Source organism: Mus musculus, chromosome 12 (assembly GCF_000001635.26).
Source record: "Mus musculus strain C57BL/6J chromosome 12, GRCm38.p6 C57BL/6J".
NCBI classification, from domain to species: domain Eukaryota; kingdom Metazoa; phylum Chordata; class Mammalia; order Rodentia; family Muridae; genus Mus; species Mus musculus.
The window spans coordinates 8,947,330-8,973,855 of NC_000078.6; the positions used below are offsets into that span (position 1 = coordinate 8,947,330).

General features: G+C 45.1%; 1 protein-coding gene across 1 annotated transcript; it reads left to right on the forward strand.

Annotated features, from left to right (window-relative positions):
* Positions 1-599: 599 nt before the first annotated feature.
* Matn3 (matrilin 3) lies at positions 600-24,699 on the forward strand. The gene is made up of 8 exons (NM_010770.4): positions 600-922; positions 4,669-5,235; positions 8,038-8,163; positions 11,461-11,586; positions 13,789-13,914; positions 16,144-16,269; positions 20,300-20,410; positions 23,191-24,699. Exons 1-8 carry the CDS (start codon positions 715-717, stop codon positions 23,244-23,246), a joined length of 1,446 nt encoding a protein of 481 aa, NP_034900.4. The 5' UTR covers positions 600-714; the 3' UTR covers positions 23,247-24,699.
* The last annotated feature ends 1,827 nt before the right edge of the window (positions 24,700-26,526 follow it).

Consider the following 26,526-nt stretch of genomic DNA (forward strand, 5'->3'; position numbering starts at 1 on the left):
TATCTGTGCATCTTCTCTCACACAGTGAGTTGAAGGTCTCCCGAGCAGTTTCCAGCCCTGTGCTGGTTATTCTTCCGGAGAGGAAGTGGGTGTTCTTCCAGCAAACCGGAGGCTCTTTGGGGAAGTATATGTTTGATTTACTATTCCTGGTAGTATAAGTTTAAATGTTTATGAATATTTAAAACGGGGCTAAAAGCATCCCATTCACGATGCTAGAATTTGTGAGGCCTATCCTTAAAAAAAAAAAAAAATCACAGCAAGTTTTCTTGGCCGGTGAAAGGTGCGTTGTGTGAGGCTCTTGTTCTGCAGTGGGTACAGAACTTGAAGTTTGTCAAACAGAATCTGGGGGCACAGATCTGGCCGGGATAGAGCAGGAGTCCCCCAATCCTAGCCTGGTTTTACAAGGAGGCAATCGGCCAGGAGGCACCCAGCCGAGCCCACCGGACTAGGCGGGCAGTGACCACTGTGCCGCTGGCCGCCTAGTCCCAGACATTCCGCTCCTGCCACTGGAATGCACAGACAGGGCTTCTTGTTGGCCTTTGGCGGTTCCCGGGCTCTCGTGGCAAGGCCTTCTAGTGGGCGGGGCGGGGCGGAGCCTCAGAAGCGGGACCTTTAAATTGGTTGCCAATGTGAGGCCCTATGGCTGAGACCTCTGACCCTGTGTACCCCAGTTACCTCGCGGCTCACAGACCCCGGCAGGTCGTCAAGCCCATCATGTTGCTCTCAGCCCCCTTACGCCACCTCCCGGGGCTTCTGCTGCTGCTCTGGCCGCTGTTGCTCCTGCCTTCCCTGGCTGCTCCTGGACGTTTGGCCCGCGCGAGCGTCCGCCGGCTGGGGACACGAGTCCCCGGAGGCAGCCCTGGGCATCTCTCTGCTCTGGCTACTTCCACCCGCGCGCCATATTCCGGGGGCCGCGGCGCAGGTACAGTGGGGTGGGTGGGTGGTAAACTTATTCTCCAGAGAGGGTGCCACAGCCATAGCTGGGAGGAGGGAAGAGGGGCCGGGACCCAGGAACGTAGCATGCTACATCTACGTGCCTTTATCCCAGCCTCAGGCAGGCAGGGTGCTGCATCCTTTCCCCCTGCAGTCCTGCTCAGAAACTGAGGGTCTGACAACGCAGGGGAGCGGGTAGGGCTAGAATGTAAGGTCATGCGCATATAGCATCTGGTATCCTGAATTTCCTTGTGATTTGGGAAGGGGGCAACGTGCACCTGTAGGAGCGCCAGCCAGGGAATGGGGGCTCCCAGCTCTATCTGGCCTTGGTCTTTTGGCTAGGGAGAGCAAACTTTTCCTGACACTCTGTTTGCTGTTACCTGGAAATCTTCGTCTATTTTGCATTCACTGTGTGCCTTTTTTCCTAAGAAGAAAGGATTTAGAGGAGACTCAGAATATGGAAAAAGGCACGACTTAGCGGAGGTGTAGGAAGTGAGAGTAGGATGGCAAACCAAGCTGCCATTTAGGTGTCCAGGGAGGATCTTGTTCTAGAACCCTACTCTGTTCTGCCCCAGCCCTGGGATTCTGCTCATACCGACTGGGCCCCACACTCCAAACTATACTCTGTCAGTCCCCAAAGAACCAGACAGGTCTGGTCTTTGACGAACAACTCCACTCCCCCCTACCCCCAGCCACTAACATTGCTCTGAGCAGAACAAATCTACAGAGCCCAGAGAAGCTGATAAACACCTGTCATGACCCCTCACAAGACATACAGGGACCTCAAGGATTAACATAGTGAAAAAAAAAAAAGCCAAAACCAAAATCAACATCAGATCCCCTGAGTGAAAATCAAAACCCCAAAAGTCAAGCAGGGGCTCCGTCCACTGTACAGCTTGCCAAAGTTTCTGCACCACTTACAGAAGATTGCCTCTTTCTTACCCAAAGATCCAGCTCTAGTCTGTCTGGTCTTCACTTGAAAGAGGCTATAGCAAACCATGTTTTAGGCGTTCAGGCTCATCTGGCCAGCCGTGGTGTTTGGCTGTTTTGCATGGTCTGTCTCCTCCTGTGATTTGCTGGATATGTGGAGGACCAGCTCAGGAAACTCCATCAAAACTGATTTGAAATCCCAGATTGAAAATGACAAGAGCATTGGCACCTAGATGGGCACAAGTGGAACCCATGCAAGTTAAGTTAACCATCAGAGTTGTGCCCACAAGCCCAAGTTCTCTTTTCTTGAGAATCAAACTGTCGATCTTGAGACTGCGATTAAAGAACACTGTGTACCTTTGCAGAGGGAGTAGGGACGAGAAGAGAGCTCTACCTTGTCTTCCCTCTTGAAAAATAGCAACAGCAGCTTGAGCCCATCTCACATCTTGCTCACTCAGACCCCTCTTCGGCTACCTCTTCCACTTTTAGGGACCTTGGTAACTCTCTTGAATTCATCTGAGAAAATCTAGGCCAACTTCCCCAGTAAAAGCCCTCCAATCATAGCTGCAGTGTTTTGCTATGTTTAGCAGCATTTGTGCAAGCCCCTGGAAAAAGGACAGGAATTATTCTGCCTATCACATCTAAGAGATTCCTCCCCCAAAGAGAAGACTTATTGGGGAAACCAAGAAGGATAGACTCAGGCATGTTTAGTTACAAGGACACACGGGTTTGTAGGGATAGCACTTGGGGGTTAGTGTAAGCGATGGGTTACAACGCTTACACCATGATGGTTTTTCCCTCCGCTACAACCATGGAAAATGTATAGACCTATGTCCGGGTAAGATTTTCTACACGAGTCTTTTTCCTTGCTCCTTGATCCCTGGAAATCTTGAAGGAAATTGGGGGGTTGTTTTAAAAAGTGATTTGTAATTCCTTGTGACTTAACCAAACACATGACATATACAGCATCTTTTGGGTGGTGGTTCAAAGTCAACATATGATCGTTGGCTGGGCACATGTTGGTTTTTTTTGTGGTGGAAAACTTTGCCTCAGTGGGAGCAGCTGCTGTGTACTGGAAAGGCTTTGGGGCAGGGAGAGAAGAGTCATGGAGGCCAGGCTTATACTACTGCTTTTCAGGGCTCGCTTCCCTCAAACCTCTACTAAACATGAGCAGCTGCCTAGTTCCTAGGACCCTGTGTTAGCATGCTGGGATTCCTACAGTGCCTTTCACAGCAAGGTGGGATTTTATTAATGCAGTATATCCAGCTGATAAGGTAAAACCAAGAAGTTAAAAATTCTGCTTTTTGAAAGCAAAATTTGAAGGCTATGAGTGGTGGCGCATGCCTTTAACCTTGGCAAGCAGAGGCAGGAGGACAGTGAGCACAAGGTCATTCTTGGCTACATATGTGACTTAGAGGCTAACCTGGGCTACAGTAGGTCCTGACTCAAAGAAATAATAAAGTGCTTAGGTATACTGATGTATAGATAAATAAATAACTGAAGGGATGGTGATGTAGCTCAGTGGTACAATATTGTCTAGGGTACACAGGTTCTGGGCTTGATTCCAGCCCTCAGAATGAAACAACAACAAATAACACCCAGCAATGACAGAGGGAAAAATCCCTGTCCCAGAGAAAGCTTTTCCTCTCAGAAATGACTTAGTCTAAATATTTTGTTTTTTTTTTTAAAAATGATGATCACTTGTTTTTCTGAGAGGACTTCATTCTATATCTCAAGCTTGGTTTCCTCCCCCTTAGCCTCCTAAGTACTATGATTACAGCTGGTGCCACCATTCACAGCGAAGAATTTGTTTTTGGATCTACCTACCGACGAGCAAATAGCATCAATCTGCTCTTTTATTAGGAAAGAAGGAGCCCTCACAGACACCTCCTAAGGACTCTATTTTCACCTAGGGCTATGCTGGTGTGCGTGTACATGTGCATGCGTGTGTGTGTGTGTGTGTGTGTGTGTGTGTGTGTGTGTGTGTGTGTGTGTGTGTGTGTGTGTGTGTACTTGCATTCCTGTGAGTGTTGGTTGAAAGTAGAGAATGGCTTGAAAAAAAAAAAAAAGAGATGTGATAACTGGATTCTCTCCCATCTAGTGCTGACACTAGACTCAGTTCAGTTGGGTGAGAGAGGGCTGTGCAAATCAGGTTGGAGGAAGCAGTAAAGACAGACAGACAGACAGAGAGAGAGAGAGAGAGAGAGAGAGAGAGAGAGAGAGAATGGCTATAAGCGTGTGTTGACGTACTAAAGACATAAGATGCCTTTGTGTAGAAAGAATGTAAGAGCTTTGAAGCTGACGACTCTCCTTTTCTGCCCTTGTGGCAGAGCTGTAGGCAAGTGACAAGGGGGAAAATGCAAAGAGAAGTGGCCAGGAGAGTTGAGGGGAAGCAGGAGAAGTGCTAGGTCATGGTCTCTGCTCCTTAAGATATGCTCCCAAAGACTGCATGTAGTGCATATGTGTTAAGTGAAGTCCTTGTCCCATTGTCTCCGCCAAGTGCCAAGGAAGGCCTGGGATCCTTTCAGTACCAGGACTTACAAGGACTCTCAGGAACAGAACTTTAAACAGTCAGATAAGTCCTCAAGCAAAACGCTGGGAAGGCTCAAGGCCTGGGTGTTTTTAACAGCAGAGTGAGGATGGCCCTCGGGAAGGAAGCCGGCAATGGTACTGCTGGGATCAGGAGATGCTCCTGGCTCAGGCTTTCCAGAACCCCAGAGTTCTTTGGGAGTGAGAACTGTAACATTTCTGATCGTGATCTAATGTAGGCTTAGCCTTTGGTATTCTCTATACCCTTCTTTGCAGGTGTTTGCAAGAGCAGGCCTTTGGACTTGGTGTTCATCATTGATAGTTCTCGTAGCGTCCGGCCTCTGGAATTCACCAAGGTGAAGACCTTTGTCTCCCGCATCATCGACACTCTGGACATCGGGGCCACAGACACGAGGGTGGCTGTGGTGAACTATGCCAGCACTGTGAAGATAGAGTTCCAGCTCAACACCTATTCCGACAAGCAGGCCCTGAAACAGGCTGTGGCACGGATCACACCCTTGTCAACAGGCACCATGTCAGGGCTAGCTATCCAGACAGCGATGGAGGAAGCCTTCACTGTGGAGGCCGGGGCTCGGGGGCCCATGTCTAACATCCCCAAGGTAGCTATTATCGTGACAGATGGGAGGCCGCAGGACCAGGTGAATGAGGTGGCTGCTCGAGCCCGTGCATCTGGCATTGAGCTGTATGCTGTGGGTGTGGACCGGGCAGATATGGAGTCCCTCAAGATGATGGCTAGCAAGCCCCTGGAAGAGCACGTCTTCTACGTGGAGACCTACGGGGTCATTGAGAAGCTTTCTGCTAGATTCCAGGAAACCTTTTGTGGTAAGCAGCCAGGTCTTCGCTTCCAGCTAGCGAGGATAAACTATAAAGTTTGTAGTTTAGCTTCTAGCTAGCGAGGATGTTATAGTCTGTAGTTTGCGCGATCGGAAATTGGTTTTTAAAGATTTATCTTTAATTATGTTTATATGTGCACATGAGTGTGGGGACTGGATGAGGTCAGTGACCTAAAATTCCCTGGAGCTGGAGTCGTATGCAGTCGTGAGCCACCCATGATGGGCACTGGGAACCAAAGTTGGGCCTTCTGCAAGAGAAGTGTGTGCTCTTCAGTGCTGAGCCAACATTCCAGCCCCCTGAAAAAAGAAGTTTATTCATTTTGGGGAGTTGGGGGATAGAAATTTTCTGAAAGAATCATACACATGCAATGTTTTTTTGGTGCTTTTTTGTTTTTTTTCTTAAACCAACCTAAACACATGGAGTTGGTCTGGAAGAACAAGGCTGTACTATATGTAACTTGGGTTGCTCATAAAACCTTCATGTTTGAGTTAGACATGTTAAGTTCTGGAAATAACCAGAATAAACAATCCTACCTCTCCCTGAAGGGGTCGGAAATAAAACCCAAGCCCCCAAACTGAAGCCATCTCTCCTGCCTCCCTTCTCCACCATTACCATTCCTCCCCTCTCCTCGGAAGGTTTCCTTATGACTTCTATCTTCAGGTTCAACAGCGCCCCGCTGTTCTCCTGCAGAATCCGGAGTGGCAACTGCCCTGCGAGAACCAGCGGGCTCTGGCCCAGTGTCTCTGGCCATGTGCATTTAATTAATGACACTCGTTTACAGATTCGACTCTTTCTCTGCTGATTCTTTTGTGGAATAATTGGATTAGAGACCAGAAGAGTTGGGGTTTCTGATTCACGTAAGCGACACAAGAAACAAATTGAAAACAAATCATCCTGCTAATCTTCTATTCTTTCTTTTGGATGGCATTTGAGTAGGAATAAGCTAATATTGTTAGAGGTTTTTTTCATGAATTAATCATATGCAATAGTATGAATTTATTTAGTGCTGGAGATACCCCCACCCCCAATCAGGATGTAATCTGGGTGTGATACTTGAGAGATGGAGTTCAAGGCCAGCCTCAGCTACATCCTGAATTTGGGGCCAGCCTTGGCAACATGAGACCCTGCCATAAAAAAGAAAAATCAAAAAGAAAGCTTTAAAAGTTTAAAAAAAATAGAATTATGGTTTGTGGAAATCACATTTTTAAAAATGTCATGATCGTTTGAAAGCCTCTGTAGAACTATTGAAGGAAGGCGACACCTTTCCAACCTTGGTGACTTCCTAAGCACAGAAAGTTTCTGTCGTGCACATCCTGTGTCTTTTCATATTTCCCACATACAAAGTTAAAGGTGGCTCCTCCCAGCCTTCTCATACCTATGGAGTTGGTGGAGAGACAGGCAAGTGAGCCAGGAGCTACAGTTGTAAATATCAATGAGGCTTTCTATCTAAAGTCTCATTTCTACTGTGGAGCCCAGAATCATCAACTGGTTGGGAAATGGGAGATGAAGCGTTGGCCTCATCGCTGCCAGACCTGGCTGGAATCTCTCCTGTCTTCCGTGCTCCGGACACTAGGCCTTCACAAAAACACCACTGGCTTTGATGGCATCTACTTGGCGCTTACTAGGTTCTTGAAAGAAAGTGGCGTTCTTTCTTTTTCCCAGAAACCTCCTCAAGCTGTGGGTGAGGGCTGTTCCATCAGGGCTCTGGTCTGTGGTTAAGTTAGGTCTTAAAGTTAGCAACTGGGGGTGGGCTCAAAGGCTGTAAAGTAATAGCGGTGGGTGAGCGGCAGTCTTTTCCCTCTCTTACAAAAGACCTGCTTGTTCTGGGGGCGGGGAGGAATGTCTTCTCTGGAAAAAACACGACTGAGGGGCGGCTTGTTGTAGTCAACGGCTGGAAAGATCACTCCACAAAAAGGCACTCCTTGGGAAAATATTAGCCTTGTCCTAGTGCCAAGGGCACTGGAGGCTGGTTTACCTGCCACGGGAGCGCAAGCCTCCTCTAACAGGCCTTAGTTTTGTAGAAATGACTAAATTCATTGATTTGCCTTTCAAAACACGTCACTGGATGTGGGAAGGGGGCATTCCAATGGAATATAAGTGTTTCCAGGAGCAAAAAGATGGAGATGTGATCGAGCTGACATAATCTCATGCTTTTCTTTTTAATCTCCTTGTATTTACGGTTTGAATCCATCATCTTTGAAGCTACTAAGAACCCAAGGGGATACCTGGGTTTTAGACTCATGCACAACGAGGTTGTTAGCTGGATGGCCGTGCACTATTTGCACGCCCAAGTGTGGTCAGGTCCAGAGGATAGGCATTCTTGTGTTCTAGTTCCCTTTAGGCACAAAAGGTGGAACTGTTGCAAGTCAGGTTTCAGTTACAGTGGGCCCACTCGCTCACAGAACTCTTGACAGTACATTATTATTCTCCTTGACGCTTAGGGTCGAGAGGCAAGAGTATGGTTTTTTTTTTGCTTTTTTTTTGTTTTGGGGGAGGGTACAGAGTTCAACCAAATACAATATACTGTTGCCTGACCTGTGGAAATGTTTGATTCTAGCAGATCCAAACTCAGAATTCACTTTCTCCTTTGAGAGATGGTATAGCAAGAGCTATAATTCTAATTTTGCAATGTCTCAAGTCAAGTATCTAATAAATCAGAGACTTTTGTTTTGTAAATGGTGAAGTCAAGATGGAGTCAGAAAGAACCCTGGAGGGCACTGTCTTGGAACTAGGGGAGATGTCTAACTGGTCTTAGGTATTGCTGTCATCACTGTGCATTTCTTTGACTAGCTCTGGATCAGTGCATGCTTGGCACACACCAGTGTCAGCACGTGTGTGTCAGCGATGGTGACGGCAAGCATCACTGCGAGTGCAGCCAAGGCTACACCTTGAACGCTGATGGGAAAACGTGTTCAGGTGAGGCTTCCTGGGGGACCGTGGTTGAGTGAGAGTTATTTGACACCTCTTCTCCAGGGGTGAGTTTTCCTTTGGGCTCTGACCTCTTTTCTCCTGAGTGCCTTCTAGCTGTTTTACCCCAGTTTAGCAGCCTTGATAGAAACCATGAGAGGAAAAGTGAGAACCTACACAAGGCAGCCTAGCATAGACCTTGGTACCATTCTTTAAAAAAAAAAAAAAAAATTAGAGCCGGGCAGTGCTTGCTCTCAGGAGGCAGAGGCGCAGAGGCAGAGAGGCAGAGAGACAGAGAGACAGAGAGGCAGTGGGGCAGAGAGAGGGGCAGAGGCAGAGAGGCAGAGAGGCAGAGAGGTAGAGAGGAGGCAGAGGCAGAGGCAGAGGCAGAGGCAGAGGCAGAGGCAGAGGCAGAGGCAGAGGCAGAGGCAGAGGCAGAGGCAGAGGCAGAGGCAGAGGCAGAGGCAGAGGCAGAGGCAGAGGCAGAGGCAGAGGCAGAGGCAGAGGCAGAGGCAGAGGCAGAGGCAGAGGCAGAGGCAGGCAGATCTCTGTGAGTTCGAGGCCAGTCTGGTCTACACAGTGAGTTCTGGGACAGCCAGGCTACAGAGAGAGACCCAATAAAATGGACTGGAGAGACAGCTCAGAAGTCAAGAGCACTGACTGCTTCCAGAGGTCCTGAGTTCAATTCCCAGAAACCACATGGTGACTCAGAACCATCTGTAATGAGATCTGATGCCCTCTTCTGGTGTGTCTGAAGACAGCTACAGTGTACTCATCATATATATAAAATAAACAAATAAAATCTTTTTAAAAACAAACAAACAAAAAAAGAAAACCAATAAAATAAAAATAATGAGTATGTGCACAGGTGTGTGAGTTGCCTAGAGGTGTCAGAGATGGCCTTTGAGATGGAGTTACAGGTGATCAGTCACTGCATGTTCTAGGAACTGAACTCAGGTCCCCTGCAAAAGCGCTATGTCCTCATAAATACAGAGCTGTCTCTTTGGCCTGGTCATTATCTAAAATTTAATCTTTAGGTTAGTATATGAATAGGTTGTACCATGGCCTCTTCATAGGCATGTGCCACTGTCTGTGTTCTCATTATTCTCTCTCCCTGCTGCCTCTCTCAGGGTCCTCTCCCCACTTCGTTGGCCCCCCTCCTCCCTCCCCTTTAACACCCATCTGCTTCCCTGCGACTTGTCTTGTATCATCTTGTATTTCTCACCCCCTTGAGATCTTTTCCTTTTCTCTTATGAACTCCTTTCTGGTTCTGTGATGTGCACACACATATAAACACACACACCCAATTTTTTTCATCTAGATTTCTCATATGAGACAAAACATGCAGCATCTTTCTGAGTCTGTTTCCCCTGGATTGAAATAGTAATTTCCAGTTGCATCCAATTTCCTGAAAAAAAAAATCATGGTTTCAGTTTTCTTCACATCTCCATAAGACCCTGTTGTGTGTCTGTACCACGTTTTCTTTACCCATCCACTCGCTGATGGACACTTAGGCTGGTTCCATTTCCTGGCTTCTGTGAATAGTGCAGCTGTAAACCCGGATGTGCAGGAACCTCTGCGCTATGTTGGCTTAGGGCCTCACTAGTGTGCGTTCTTTGTTACTGTTCTTCTTTTAAAGAATTATTTATTTAATTTATGTGTATGAGTGCACTGTAGCTGTCCTCAGACACACCAGAAGAGGGCATCAGATTCCATTACAGATGGTTGTGAGCCACCATGTGGTTGCTGGGAATTGAATCAGCATCCTTTGGAAGAGCAGTTGATGTTGTAAATCACTGAGCCATCTCTCCACCCTCCTTTGTTATTGTTCTTAAAGAAAAACATTAATACAAGGGGAGGTGAGAAGGAAAGGCTACAAAGCTCTTTATTTTTAAAATGTATATGTTAGTTTATAAATTTATATAAGTGATACACACACACATGCACATATGCACACACACATGCAAGCTTGTGCACGCACACACACATCATGTTCCTGCAGTGCCTGCAGAAGCCAGAAGAGGGCCCTGGATCCGCTGGTACTGGAGTTAGAGACAGTTGTGAGCTGCCATGTGGATGCTGGGAATCAACTTGGGTCCTGTGGAAGTACAGCCAGTATTCTTAACCAGAGAGCAAACTCTCCAGCCCCAGGATCCAAAACTCTCCATCTTTTTGAATGTTTGATATTTTCTGGGTTTTATTTCAATAGATATGAGCATTCCAGATTAGCTTTCTGACCACACACTCTCTTGGACACATGGAGAGGAACACTAAGAATTCTGCTCACTGGTATTTAAACACCACACAGAGTTAACGAAGAATAGAGTTTAGACTTTTTTTCTTTCAGATTTTTTTCCCTTTAATTCTAGGAGAGATTTTGTGAGGAAGAAAACTGATCATTTAGGTCAAACTGCTAATTTTATGGATAGGGAAGCTGAGATGCAAAGAAGGGAAGGGATATATGTATCAGTGTTAGGATCCGAAAATCCAAAACAACCCAAGCAGTCGCAAGAGTCTAGCAAAGCAAGACCTTTATTTGCATTAGGCATAAAAACCTGAGTAGTCAGTGACAACAACACACACTCAGGGGTTGACTGCATCCTTGAACAGTCATCTTAGGAAGTATTTAACCAGATGGCAAAAGTTACTGTACTCAGGCTGCTAGCGATCGATCGGGCCGCAGAACAGGCTTGGGAGTTGAACTGCAACCTGGAGCAAGAGTGTTACAGAATTTTTAAGCCTGAAATCTACAAACATCTATGCCAAGTTATCCCACTAATCAGGATTTAGGGATAGAAGACGTCCTTAGGAACATGACTTTGTGGTACGCTTATCCTGTTCCCATTGGTTGGGTTATTCAACTGTGGTGGGGCAACTTGCCTAGCATTCTCAACCAGGATGTCGGTTACCCACGGAAGTCCTGGGAACTAAAGCTTTATTTGACCCCTACTCAAGATGGAAGTTCTGTTCAAAATGGCTTCAGTTTGGTTCCTTACATCAGTGAGTTTGTTGGTGGAAGAACAAGACCAGAAATTCCATCAGTTCCCTTTCCTGTGCCCACTCCCTCCATTCTCTCTCCCTCTCCCTCCCCCTCCCTCCCCCTCTCCCTCCCTCCCCCTCCCTCCCCCTCTCTCCCTCTCCCCCTCTCCTCTCTCTCCCCCCTCTCCCTCCCACCCCTCTCCCTCTTCTCTCCCTCTTCTCCCTCTCCCTCTCCTCCCTCTCTCTCTGTGTGAGAATGTGACTGGTGTGAATTTGTTTACCTCCCCTTTTCATGTGTTCACAGTTGCTATGCTCATTTTTTGGCAGCCATTGATAAGTGTGCCCTTAGCACTCATGGATGTGAACAGATCTGTGTCAACGACAGAAATGGCTCTTACCACTGCGAGTGCTATGGAGGTTACGCCTTGAATGCAGACAGGAGAACGTGTGCAGGTGAGTGGGCAGTGTACTCAGTCACCCGCCAACCTAATGGCTGCTGAAGGGATGCCTAAACTGGGAACTTGGGTCAGTTTTCCATTTTTGCCACCCTGGAATTTTTCTGTTTCTTTCTTTTTGTTTGTTTTCTTTTTTTTGTTTGTTTTGTTTTGTGCATGACCCTGGTTGTGCTGGAACTTTCTCTGTAGACCAGGTTGGCCATGAACTCAGAGGTCTGCCTGCCTTTGCCTCCCAAGTGCTGGAATTAAAGGTGTGCACCACTACTGCCTAGCTGGATTTCCTGTAACTAAGTTCTGTATGAAATGGGGATGTGTACCTACTGTACACATATATTCCAAATACTACACAGTGTAGTAAGTTAGCATCAAATAACACCCTATAAAATACTTACTGCTTACAAAGGCAAGCATTGATGGTATGTGGAGGCAGGAGCACCATAAACTCAAAGTTAGCCTAGCTAAATCGGGAGCTCAAGGTTAGCCTGGGCAATAGGAAACTCGGACTCAGAAACCCAAGCCAACACACACACACACACACGAGAGAGAGAGAGAGAGAGAGAGAGAGAGAGAGAGAGAGAGAGAGAGAGAGAGAGAGAGAGAGAGGAGAGAGAGAGAGAGAGAGAGAGAGAGAGAGAGAGAGAGAGAGAGAGAGAGAGAGAGAGAGAGAAACAGTAACTCTGCAGTGGGGAACCTGGTGGACCTTAGCCATGTAACAAGAGAGCATTGTGTACATCACTACAGATGATCTCACGGACTGTACCACACGAGGTGGCAGCACACCTGGTCTATTCTTGCTAAGAATTTAGAACCATGAGGAAACATCAGACAGAGGAAGAGAGGGTCTTTAGTTCACAATATTTTCCAAATACTTCCCAGATGTGTCAAGGCCATAAAAACAAAGATAGACTATTGAATGTCTCAGAATATGATAACTTCAGGTCTTGTGGGGTCTTGGGTTGAATCCTGGACCAGAAAAAGGACATTAGAAGAATAATTGGAAACAGCTGAATATTGAGTAGATAAAAAAATCATGCTATATGTTTTTATTATCATATTAGACATCTAAAGTGTTGGCATTTGGGGTTAGATGAAGTAAGTTTTTCAGAAGTCTGAACTTACCTTAAAATTGAAAGTTTAAAATTAAAAGAAAAAGATTAAAGCTGGCTACCGTGGCTCATGGTTAGAACCCTGGTGGAGGCGGGAGGGTCACTATAAATTCTAGGTCTGCCTGGGCTGTAGATAAAACTCTGTCTCAATCCTCGCTCACCAAAATCGTATAAAATATGTCAGTACAAGTCTTTCCCCTTCTTTCTGGTTGTGGTGATACACGGCTGCAGTTCCAGCATTCAAGGCTGAAGATTTCATGCCGGCCTTGGCCACATAGTAAGACCTTGTCTCAAAACCATCCCAAATATGTATCTCTACTCTACATCTGTATGTATGCATGTATATATGTACATATGTATGCATGTACACACGTATCTACCTACCTAGCTCTCCCCTACTCCTCTGTCTCTCACAGGGAAGTACATTGAAGAAAGAGTTGGGTCTCAGGTGCTCCTTAAATTAGCTGGACTCCTTGGGGCTCCTGTACCTTATTTATGAAATGAAAGAGTGTTAAGATAGAAATTCTCCAAAGTGTGATCCCCCTTCCTGGATCTAGTGTAATTAGCTGCATAATTAGCTGGTTTATTTCTGGGTTGGAATAAGTGCAATAAAACTAAAAGGAATGCATTAAGTATTTATGAGATGCTTAGGTTGTAAAAAACTCAACAGTGATGATGTGGAAAGAAGAACCGAGTATAACGGCGGAGAATAATTACCGTGTGTGAAGGATTTTATTAAGTCCTCTAACTTCTAGTTAAAGCAAATAACGCTGACAGCTTTGCCTAGTCTCCAGCCAGCTTCTCCTCATCTATTTCTGTTCTTTTTTTTTTTTTTTTTTTGTTGTTGTTGTTGTTTTGTTTGTTTGTTTTTTTTCGAGACAGGATTTCTCTGTAGAGCCCTGGCTGTCCTGGAACTCACTCTGTAGACCAGGCTGGCCTCAAACTCAGAAATCCACCTCCCAAGTACTGGGATTAAAGGCGTGCGCCACCACTGCCTGGCTATTTCTGCTCTTAAGCATGTTTCTATCTATGGGTAATAAAAGACTCGTTGACTCCTAATTTTAAAATTTCACTCTCGGACCTTCGTCTGTCAGCTCTGGACAAATGCGCCTCTGGTACACATGGTTGCCAGCACATCTGTGTGAATGATGGAGCCGGGTCCCATCACTGTGAATGTTTTGAAGGCTACACTCTGAATGCAGATAAGAAAACATGTTCAGGTAACGTCCATTCAGCAAATCCTTTCCTACCTGACTCTTTCCACGGTGGTGAAGTCAACTGTAATTCACCAGGGAAGAGGTTGCTGGGGTGGGGGCTTAAAGATTCAGACTCAGGCATTGGGCCAGCTTAAGGCACTCCTTGCCCAGGGGGTTTGTTGAGGTCACTGGCTTTTACATACATAGATCACTTCAGAAAATTACTGGGGAATAGGTAAGGAATAGGGAATATGAGAAAAGCTAATGATCTATAGGGGTTCCCACCCAGGAAAGATTTTATAGCCGTGTATACTGGGGACTTTTTAGGCACATAGAGGAAGTCAGCTGTATAGTAACTATTTGGTGTGATAGGTTGAACTGATCTGTCTCCAGTTAAAACTTGGCCTGGGACTTTTCTGTAGTGTTGATCTTCAAGCTGGGTTCTTTCAGTAAAGGGGACTTTGTGAAGGCTTCACTTAGACCCACACAGACCTTCCAGGGCGTTGGAAGTGGCACATTCTTGACCGTTGCTAGCTGATCAGTCTTCAGTGACTCAGAGCCTTGTGACTTGACTAATGAGCCCCTGCCAGGACCATTAATCCTCATTAATTTGATTTAAACGCACTGCTGGAACAGGGCAGCATTTATACACATAGCCGCTCTCCCTTTGGGCAGGCACTCTTGGCTCTCCAGGGGCTGCTTAGTTTGGCATATCAGCGCTTTTCAGAGGTCTTTCCATCTTCTCTTCTTCCTTGGGGAGTTAGACATGGTGGGATCTTGTCAAGATAAATGAAGGGAAATGGCACATTATTGGATCTTTTCCCCCAGGCTGGCCAGGAGCTCACTATGTGTCCAGTTGGCCTCAACACGCAGCAACTGCAAGTGCCGTGGTTGCAGGCATGTACCACAAAGCCCGGCTCTTCTCCTCCTTAAGAAATGAAATCATGCTTCTATTCCCAGCCACTACAGAGACTGAGGCAGGAGGACTGTGATCAGTGAAAGACTATGAACATGTTCAGCACTTTGATTCTTGTCACGGCAGGGAACAGATCTGATCAGTCTTTCTGAATTCACTATGGGTTTTTTCACTTGTCCTAGGCCATTCAGATATAGGACTGGTGGGGTGCTTTCCTCTGGTTGCTTTCTTTGGGCAAACTATCTTAATCTCTGAAATGCTATTTATGTGATAAAAGTACTTCACTATTTAATTGAATATATCGCCATTAATCTTCTTCTTTCTCAGAGAGAGATAGATAGATAGAAAGATAGAGATAGATAGATAGATAGATAGATAGAGAGAAAACACATGAGTGTTTCATCAGTGCTTTCTGTTCCACATCAAACTATTAGTGGTTGGTCTTTGAGCAATATAGTGCGCGTGCGCACGCGTGTGTGTGTGTGTGTGTGTGTGTGTGTGTGTAGCCATATCAAACTTAGTTCCATATATAGTGATGTTTGCTGTGACCAGTTGCCAAAGCAACTTAAGGAAGGGAGGGAGGGAAGGAGGGGGGAAGGAGGAAAGAGGGAGGAAGGGAGGAGGGGAGGAAGGAAGGAAGGAAGGAAGGAAGGAAGGAAGGAAGGAAGGAAAGAAGGATGGATTTACTCTGTTTACAGTTTGAGGGTCACAGTCCATCATCGCAGGGGAGTCAGAGCAGTGGGAGCTTGAGGCCATTGGTCTCATTGAATACAATAGTCAGGAAGCAGAGATGTGAGTGCTTTGGTGCTCAGTGAACATTCTTTTTAATTCATTTCTGAAGCCCAGTGCCTGCAATGGTGTCACCCACATTTAAAGTGGCTCTTGCTATCTAGAAGTCCTTCCCAGACACACACGACCCAGGTGATTGTCTAGATTCTGTCAAGGTGGCTAGCAAGGTTAACCACCACAGACTTCCTAATCGATTATTTGTGGTGATGAACTACAAATAACATTGATAGCTTTCAGAAGTGCCTACGGTAAGTTCTGTATTGCCAAGACTTTGTACCTCGAAGTACCATAGGCAGGAGAGAGGTCCCCTCAGACAGCTGCAGGAGCACAAAGGAGAAGGACCAGTCAGGCAACAGATCAGGCCAAGGGTGTGCAACTCAGGGAAGGAAGCCACACTTTCCCCTGGAACCCAGGGCTCTGGGTGATTACTGAAGGCTTCATTCCCAGTGCTGGCTGGGTCCAACAAAGCTTTGTATTGCAGACATTTGTGTATAGTGGCCTACTTAACTAATGGGTAAATATTTTCTTTCCTGCATGGTTTGGGTCAGTCCGGAACAAGTGTGCTCTAGGCACTCATGGCTGCCAGCACATCTGTGTGAGTGATGGAGCAGTGGCCTACCACTGTGACTGCTTCCCTGGCTACACCTTGAATGATGACAAGAAGACATGTTCAGGTGACAATTGGTCCTTGACAGAGTTTTTTTTCAATGGGAAAATGTAGGAGGAAGCTCCTTTTTTTTTTTAAACTTATATCCAGTTATTGTCTTGCTCTTTTACATGGTCTGCTTTCTGTAATTTGATCCGATTTTCTTCTTTCATCTTTTTCTTTCTAATTAATGTCTCTAAATCTGTTTTATTTTGCTATTATGATAAGATATGCATATCATCAAATCTATTTTTCCCCCTATTTTTAAACATGCAGCTCTGTGGCAGCAGTTACCACAGCCTCTAACATGCAGCTCTGTGGCAGCAGTTACCACAGCCTCTAACATGCAGCTCTGTGGCAGAAGTTACCACAGCCTCTAACATGCAGCTCTGTGGCAGCAGTTACCACAGCCTCTAACATGCAGCTCTGTGGCAGAAGTTACCACAGCCTCTAACATGCAGCTCTGTGGCAGCAGTTACCACAGCCTCTAACATGCAGCTCTGTGGCAGCAGTTACCACAGTCCTCTAAGATGCAGCTCTGTGGCAGAAGTTACCACAGCCTCTAACATGCAGCTCTGTGGCAGCAGTTACCACAGCCTCTAACATGCAGCTCTGTGGCAGCAGTTACCACAGCCTCTAACATGCAGCTCTGTGGCAGAAGTTACCACAGCCTCTAACATGCAGCTCTGTGGCAGAAGTTACCACAGCCTCTAACATGCAGCTCTGTGGCAGCAGTTACCACAGCCTCTAACATGTAGCTCTGTGGCAGCAGTTACCACAGCCTCTAACATGCAGCTCTGTGGCAGCAGCTACCACAGCCTCTAACATGCAGTTCTGTGGCAGAAGTTACCATAGCCTCTAACATGCAGCTCTGTGGTAGCAGTTACCACAGCCTCTAACATGCAGCTCTGTGGCAGCAGTTACCACAGCCTCTAACATGCAGCTCTGTGGCAGCAGTTACCACAGTCCTCTAACATGCAGCTCTGTGGCAGCAGTTACCACAGTCCTCTAACATGCAGCTCTGTGGCAGCAGTTACCACAGTCCTCTAAGATGCAGCTCTGTGGCAGCAGTTACCACAGTCCTCTAAGATGCAGCTCTGTGGCAGCAGTTACCACAGTCCTCTAAGATGCAGCTCTGTGGCAGCAGTTACCACAGTCCTCTAAGATGCAGCTCTGTGGCAGCAGTTACCACAGCCTCTAACATGCAGCTCTGTGGCAGCAGTTACCACAGTCCTCTAAGATGCAGCTCTGTGGCAGCAGTTACCACAGTCCTCTAAGATGCAGCTCTGTGGCAGCAGTTACCACAGCCTCTAACATGCAGCTCTGTGGCAGCAGTTACCACAGTCCTCTAACATGCAGCTCTGTGGCAGCAGTTACCACAGTCCTCTAACATGCAGCTCTGTGGCAGCAGTTACCACAGTCCTCTAAGATGCAGCTCTGTGGCAGCAGTTACCACAGTCCTCTAAGATGCAGCTCTGTGGCAGCAGTTACCACAGTCCTCTAAGATGCAGCTCTGTGGCAGCAGTTACCACAGTCCTCTAAGATGCAGCTCTGTGGCAGCAGTTACCACAGTCCTCTAAGATGCAGCTCTGTGGCAGCAGTTACCACAGTCCTCTAAGATGCAGCTCTGTGGCAGCAGTTACCACAGTCCTCTAAGATGCAGCTCTGTGGCAGCAGTTACCACAGTCCTCTAACATGCAGCTCTGTGGCAGCAGTTACCACAGTCCTCTAAGATGCAGCTCTGTGGCAGCAGTTACCACAGTCCTCTAACATGCAGCTCTGTGGCAGCAGTTACCACAGCCTCTAACATGCAGCTCTGTGGCAGCAGTTACCACAGTCCTCTAACATGCAGCTCTGTGGCAGCAGTTACCACAGTCCTCTAACAGGCAGCTCTGTGGCAGCAGTTACCACAGCCTCTAACATACAGTTCTGTGGCAGCAGTTACCACAGCCTCTAACATGCAGCTCTGTGGCAGCAGTTACCACAGTCCTCTAACATGCAGCTCTGTGGCAGCAGTTACCACAGCCTCTAACATGCAGCTCTGTGGCAGCAGTTACCACAGTCCTCTAAGATGCAGCTCTGTGGCAGCAGTTACCACAGTCCTCTAAGATGCAGCTCTGTGGTAGCAGTTACCACAGTCCTCTAACACGCAGCTCTGTGGCAGCAGTTACCACAGTCCTCTAACATGCAGCTCTGTGGCAGCAGTTACCACAGCCTCTAACATGCAGCTCTGTGGCAGCAGTTACCACAGTCCTCTAAGATGCAGCTCTGTGGCAGCAGTTACCACAGTCCTCTAAGATGCAGCTCTGTGGCAGCAGTTACCACAGTCCTCTAAGATGCAGCTCTGTGGCAGCAGTTACCACAGCCTCTAACATGCAGCTCTGTGGCAGCAGTTACCACAGCCTCTAACATGCAGCTCTGTGGCAGCAGTTACCACAGCCTCTAACAGGCAGCTCTGTGGCAGCAGTTAAGCCAGTCCTTCCTCTCTGGGATATTTTCACCCTTCCTATCTAAAGCTTCGAACCCACGGGACAGTGACATGTTTCCGACTCCCCTCGGACAGGTCAGTTTCCCACAAAATGGCCACTGGGACTTGACAGGGATTCTTAGATCAATTTAAGGAGTACTGCCACTTTAGCAATCTTCAGTGCACTCAATACCGTGGATGCTTTTCCACTTGTTTAAGTCTTCTTTAATTTTCTTCAACAATGTTTTGTAATTTTCAGTGTACAAGTTATATACTTAAAAATATCCCTAAGTATTTTTAATGTTATTGTGAATAGATCTCTCTTTCCCTCCCTTTCTCTCTCTCTCTCCCTCCCTCTCTCTCCCTCCCTCTCTCTCTCTCTCTCTCTCTCTCTCTCTCTCTCTCTCTCTCTCTCTCTCTCTCTCAGCATTCATTTTTGTTATACCCCTGCTGTGTAATTTTCTAAGGGGCGTTTTAATAAGAATATCCGATTGAGCACGTGGCTTCACAGATCTTAGTGTTTATTAAGCAGGAGCAAAATATAAAGTGACAGTGATAGAAGACATCTGACATGCACACACAAACATACACACATGCACACACAAACATACACACAAAAGCACACACATACACAGATATACACATATACATATATACACATACACACACATACATACACACACATATACTCATACATAGACACATAACACAGATACATACATATATACAAACACAGACGCATACACACACATACACAGACACAAACACACACATACATAAACACACATACACAGACATGCACATAATATACTCACATACACAGATACATATACACACATGCACACACAGACACAGACACATACATACACAAACATATACTCACAGTGGGTTATCTAGATTGCCTATCAAAATAGCTCTGAATTTTTAGCTCCAAAGTATTTAAGGGCAAAAATTATACTTCTCAATTCAAATCACTTAATAGAATAGCAGTCCTTTGTAGGAAATCACCAGTAGCACAGGCAAGACTATCACTGTCTTCTCTCTATGGCTTCTTCCTACCAGTGGCTCTCAACCCTCCTAGTGCTGAGACCCTTTAATATAGTTCCTTATGTTGTGGTGACCTCCAACCATAAAATTATTTTATTGCTACATCACAACAGTAACTTTGCTACTGTTATGAATTGTGATGTAATTATCTGATCAACAAAGGGTCACGACCCGCAGTTTGAGAACCCCTGCCCTATAGTGGCCACCTTTAAAAAGCTTTGTGTAATGGCTGGTTTCTGACAGTAACAAGAGCAGAGAGAAAAACAATGAACTCTCAAACAAGCATTTCCCCAGTGTTTCCTAATAAAGTTTTCTGTAAAATTAACATTAATAAGCATTATTTCCTATTTGCTTTATATGATTTTACCTTCTGAAAAAAATGTATTTATGTAAGTGGCAAATGTTGAAGTGAATTATAGATTCCACGGTTTGCTATCGTTCCTTTATTTTGCCTCTTGTGCTGGGCAGGAGATCTACACCCCAGTCCCCACTTTGTTGTAATCCCTTGTAGCTATAACATCTTGGGTATTGTCACTGTCTTCAGACATTGAAGAAGCCCGAAGCCTCATTTCCATAGAAGACGCCTGCGGCTGTGGGGCCACGCTGGCATTCCAGGAGAAGGTCAGCTCCCATCTCCAGAAGCTGAACACCAAACATATCCTTTTGGGAAGATTTTCTTCCTCTTCCTCAACTCCCTTCCCTTCCCCTCCCTCCCCTCTCTTTCTCCTTCCCCCTCCCCCTTCCCCCCTTCTTTTCTTTTCTTTTCTTTTCTTTTTTGAGACAGGGTCTCATGTAGTCAAGGCTAGCCTCAACCTTGATAAGTATATGAGGATGACCTGGAACTTCTGGCCCTCCTATCTACTGCTCTCTATTGCTGGGATTACAGATCCTCCTATCTACCTCTCCCCGTTGCTGGGATTACAGGGCCTCCTATCTACCTCTCCCTGTTGCTGGGATTACAGGTCCTCCTATCTACCTCTCTCTATTGCTGGGATTACAGGTCCTCTTATCTACCTCTCCCTGTTGCTGGGATTACAGGTCCTCCTATCTACCTCTCCCTGTTGCTGGGATTACAGGTCCTCCTATCTACCTCTCTCTATTGCTGGGATTACAGGTCCTCTTATCTACCTCTCCCTGTTGCTGGGATTACAGATCTTCCTATCTACCTCTCCCTGTTGCTGGGATTGCAGGTTCTCCTATCTACCTCTCTCTATTGCTGGGATTACAGATCCTCCTATCTACCTCTCCCTGTTGCTGGGATTACAGGTCCTCCTATCTACCTCTCCCTGTTGCTGGGATTACAGGTCCTCTTATCTACCTCTCCCTGTTGCTGGGATTACAGGTCCTCTTATCTACCTCTCCCTGTTGCTGGGATTACAGATCCTCCTATCTACCTCTCTCTATTGCTGGGATTACAGGTCCTCCTATCTACCTCTCTCTATTGCTGGGATTACAGGTCCTCCTATCTACCTCTCTCTATTGCTGGGATTACAGGTCCTCCTATCTACCTCTCTCTATTGCTGGGATTACAGGTCCTCCTATCTACCTCTCCCTGTTGCTGGGATTACAGGTGTGTGCACCCATGCTTGGTTTACGAGGTACGGGGGATTGATCCAAGGGCTTCATCCTGGCTAAGCGATTACTCTCCTAACCATGCTACAAGCCAGACCCCCTGTCTTCTCTTAAAAATTTATCTGTAAATTTCAATTTCTGATTGACATACTAATTGGGCAGCAATAAACATAATAATACCATTGCTGTGGCTTCTAGAAGTCAGCCTAGATACTGCTACTGAGCCAAACGTTTTAGGATATTCTACTAGCAAGAATCTTATTCATTTCTGAAAGTTGAGCATTTGAAAAAATTTAGTTCTTTTTTTTTTTTTTTTAAAGATTTATTTACTTAAACCGGGCGTAGTGGTGCACACCTTTAATCCCAGCACTCGGGAGGCAGAGGCAGGCAGATTTCTGAGTTCGAGGCCAGCCTGGTCTACAGAGTGAGTTCCAGGACAGCCAGAGCTATACAGAGAAACCCTGACTCGGGGAAAAAAACAAAACAACAACAACAACAACAACAACAACAACAACAACAAAAACAAAACAAAGAAAAAGATTTATTTACTTATTTTATTTATGTGAGTACATTGTAGCTGTCTTCAGACACACCAGAAGAGGACAGCAGGTCTCATTACAGATGGCTGTGAACCACCATGTGGTTGCTGGGATTTGGACTCAGGACCTCTGGAAGAGCAATCAGTGTTCTTAACCACTGAGCCATTTCTCTAGCCGTAGAGTTCTTTTCAATGGCACTATAGACCATTTTTACTCATGCAACATTTAAATGTAAGAAAACATCTTTCTTTGCTGAGTGCTTTTTAATAGCGATTTATGTGCCCAACTGAGCTCTTGCATAACAGAGCAATTAAGCTATTATTCCTTAGAGTAATTTTTTCTTTTTTTTTAATTTAAATTTTATTTCATGTGCATTGGTGTTTTGCCTGCATGTATGTGTGCATGAGGGTACCAGATCTCCTGGAACTGGAGTTAAAGTAAATTGTGAGCTGTCATATGAGTGCTGGGAATTGAACCAGCAGCCTCTGGAAGAGCCGCCAGTGCTCTTAACCGCTGAAGCCATCTTTCCAGCCCGTTTTAAAGTGACTCTTAGCCAAAAATCTTCCTATATCCAGAATTAAAAAAACCAAAAAACAAAACACACAAGCAGCAGATCTATGGGATGTTGTACCTCAGACGACACGTGCTTGGTTATACAATTTGTCAAGCCAAGATGTCAAAACGTAACAGGACACTGTCTCCAAGTTTCAAAGTCAGCAGTCGGAGCACTAGCTCTGGAAAAAGGCTTAACCTCAGCACAGCTCAAGTTCACAGCTCTGCTCCTTACACCTCAGAGGAATGGAATTCAGGCTGGGCCAGGACGGCTGACCTAGGAGTGCTCAGACTGTGCAGGCGGGGACATCTGCTTCTAGAGCTGTCACATGCCTAGGACGGGATTTGTGGTTAGCGGTCATTCACTTTTCCTGTGTAGTACTGCCCTTCTCACCACACAAAGAAGAAATCGTTTCTCCCTTCACCTACTAAAGTCTATTTCCTACAAAACTAAAATCTCCAGAGAGCCAAACCAAGGGACAGTTCTGTAACTCCTTTAATCAAGACTTCATAAACATTGCTCCCCACTGAGAGTTGTTGTTCTAATTAAATTTTCGATGAGAGAGAGAGAGAAAAAAAAAAAAAAGAAAAGACCTCAGCAGGAGTGTAATTTCATGATGAATTTTTGAATTTTAGAGTAGGCTTTTGATGAGAAAGTAGTTCTGTTCACTTACAGTGGGATACAATTTTCCTTTGTGTTGAAGCCTTTGACAGTGTGCTTCTGTTTTTGAATGTGTAAAATGGAATCACTTTGGCCTTAACATCTAGCCACTTGACAACATTTTGAAGAAGTTGAAAGTAACAGAATATGGACAAGTACATCGTTAAACTGTGTAAAACTCTCGCCTGGAAATGTGGAGGGCTTGATATATGCGATTCTCATTCTCTTGTCACGCTATCTGATGTGCCTGCTAATAATCTGCCATTATAAATGCTTAACATTATTTGGTAAACAGTGTGAGGGGTTTCTGGAGAACCATATTGTTTTCCAAGGAGATAAATGTGTAGACCCTTATTAAAAGCAAGTTTAATGTCTCATAGCTATGACTGTGAAATCATTAATAAGATAGAGAGTGAAAAGTTTAAGGTTTTGTTATCTACTGTTTGAGCCATTTAAGTTTAAATTGTTTATATTAGTAAGATGATCTTACTCATAAAACTTTAGGTCTATTTTCTCTTGGTCATATTTATAATACGAACCAGCCTTACTACCAAGAGTGCAAATTTTATGAAATATTTACACATACAAAGATAAACTAATTAAACTGAGATTTAGAATTGCTTACTATTTTTGTTTTTTTTTTTTGCTGGAATATTATTAAAGCTACAAACAAGGGATTATAATACATGTACCTAAAAATAATTTACACAGACTAAGTGGATGTTATATGACACTTTTAATTCATTAATGTCATGGAAATGAACAACTAAAGAGTACTGGCTATGAACTTATGGTGCTAAGATTTTTGCTAAGAGAAAAAATTTTGAATTCTATCATTTTGTTTTAGCATGCAATTGGCAAAATTACATATTTATAGAATTAATATAATAAGTAACAAGTTATAATATTATCTTAAAAACTGTCAATAAGCCTGATTTTTCACTCAAAATATACTGAATGCATACACTTTTTAAGCGCAGCTCATAACTTTTAGAACGAAACAATTCTGTAAATTTTGTGCTACTTGATCTGTTTTGGTTTGTATTGTTTCTAATATATTAAAAGTTCCCGTCTTTCTACATTAACGGCATGGTTGATGTTTTTATGATTCTTGTTATTTTTTTCTATCAAGCATATTATGTTGAATGGAATGAATAATTTTTGAATATGTAACAGCTGAGAAACTGAAAGAATGAAATGGTGATGATACTCTTTCAATAATTTAATCTCATGCCTCTGTTGAGGCATAAAATGTTAGTAAGTTCAGGGTAAACAGAAAGAAGTTCCTAAATAAAACCAGTGGGGGAAAATGTGATTACAGAAGTGTGCATGTGCTTGAGCTAGTGTTTGTGCGCATGCGTGTGCTTATGTCTGCATGGGTGCACACGCACCACAGCACATGTGGACGTGTGTGGGTGGACGGTTTGTGGAATGGCTTCTCTCCTTCCGCCACTGTGTTCTAGTGATCCGGTTGGTCATCAGGCTTGGAGGTGGGTGCCTCTGCCTGCCGAGCCATCTTGCCAGCCCCTCACTGTGACATTTTCAGAATCCCAATCATGTCTGGATATTATCTTCTGTTTCTTCTTGATAGTTGAATAATAATCCTCTGTGTATACATGCCACCTTTTAAAAACTTTATTTATTTGTATTGCATTGGTGTTTTGCCTGCATGTATGTTTGTGTGGTGAGGGTGTCAGGTCCTCACACAACCTACATGTATGTCTGGAATTGTAGTTACAGACAGTTGTGAGGTGCCATGTGGTTGCTGGGTATTGAACCCTCACCTCTGGAAGAACAGTCAGTGCTCATAACCACTGAACATTCTCTCTCCAGCCCCACATGCCACTTTTTAAATTTATGAATGGACTGTGCCACTTGGCTATTGTAAATGGTGTGGTGTTAAACACAGGGGTACAGGCATCTCTATTTTATGTTGCTTCCGATTCTTTGGGTATGTACCTGATAGTGACATGGTTGGATAATATGGTAGATCTATCTTTAGGTTTTAGTTGTTGTTTGATTTTGAGGAACATCCACACTGAAATAAAAAACACTTGGACCCTTAACTTCTAGATGTGGTGAGACAATTGCCTGAAGTCAAAGGGTTCAAAGGTTGTGTGCTTGTGGTAGGGAAGACTCAAGTGGGGAACTTAACACTTCTGTATGAAGTGCACACTAGGATATATGAGCCAATATTGATAGTTGCAGATTATGTTAAAAAGGAAAACCAAAAATAACACAAAAATGGGTGAGACCAAATACCTCCACAGGACTGGATCCACCTGAATGTCTAGATTTGGGAACTTTGTTAACATCAGGATACCCCAAAGGACAATGGGGACATGGGAAAATGGCTCAGTGGGTGAAGTGCTTGCTGCAAACATGAGGACAAGTGTTTGGATCCCCAGCACTCCTAGAAGCCTGGTTAGCTGTGCTGCACCTGTAACCCCCGTGTTGAGAGGGGATCAAGCGATGCTGGAGGTCATTGGCGGGGCAGTCTCGCCCACACTGTAAGTTCCAAGGTTACGGAGATATCCTGCCTCAGAAAATGAGATGGCAAGTTATTGAAGAAGGTACATGATGTAGGTCTCTGGTCTGCACATGTGCTTCCACATACATGCACACACGAGGGAAGATGTACAAAAAGTTAAGAGAAATATAGAAAAATCACTCTCTGGATAGAAAAGCTCTAACACCTCACATATTTTGAAACGGGAGGGTACGCCACAATGTAGTTGTAGCTTTAATGACCCAAAGGTCATATTACTCCCATTACAAGGACCCTTGACATAATTTTTAAGGTGTTTTAAGGATTCTGTGTTGGCTAGTCCTATGTCAGCTTGATGCACAAACTAGAGTTATCTGAAATGCTGTACGGCATTTTAAAAAACTAGTTATTGATTGGGGAGGGCCATCCCTGGGCTGGTGGTTCTGGGTTCTATAAGAAAACTCTCTATGGCCTTTGCATCTGTTCCTGCCTCCAGGTTTCTACTGCCCTGTTTGAGTTCCTGCTGACTTTCTTAGATTATGAACAGCAGTATGGACGTGTAAGCCAACTAAACCCTTTCAAGCTCCTCACCTTGCTTTTTGGTCATGGTGTTTTGTCGCAGCCATAAGAACCCTAATCCAACGCAAAATAATAGTGCCCACTCCTAAATTGCTTCAGAGGGCTCTGTAGTTCTCTCAAAGAAGGCAGTCCTCAAAATGCACATCTGCACTGCCATTTTTTATTTGTCCGATGGTGCCAGCCTACCAAATGCAACAACTGACGTTCTTTTCAAGAATATTGGTCGGGGTCGGGTGGAGCGGTTAGAGAGAAAACACAGAACTCCTGAGACCTTTTTTGGAAGGGGCTCCCTTTAGCTTATACTGACTCCTGACGCACGACTATTAGCGTGATGTTGTAACACAGCGGCGGGGATGAAGGGACGGCGCTGGGAGAGATAC

What these genes read in the sequence shown, in the direction of transcription:
- Matn3 (NM_010770.4), top strand. Translation starts at nt 715, where the DNA reads ATGTTGCTCTCAGCCCCCTTACGCCACCTCCCGGGGCTTCTGCTGCTG. An exon ending in AGATAAGAAAACATGTTCAG is followed by an intron (nt 13,915 to 16,143) that starts GTAACGTCCATT and finishes GGTTTGGGTCAG; the next exon opens with TCCGGAACAAGTGTGCTCTA. An exon ending in TGACAAGAAGACATGTTCAG is followed by an intron (nt 16,270 to 20,299) that starts GTGACAATTGGT and finishes CACTGTCTTCAG; the next exon opens with ACATTGAAGAAGCCCGAAGC.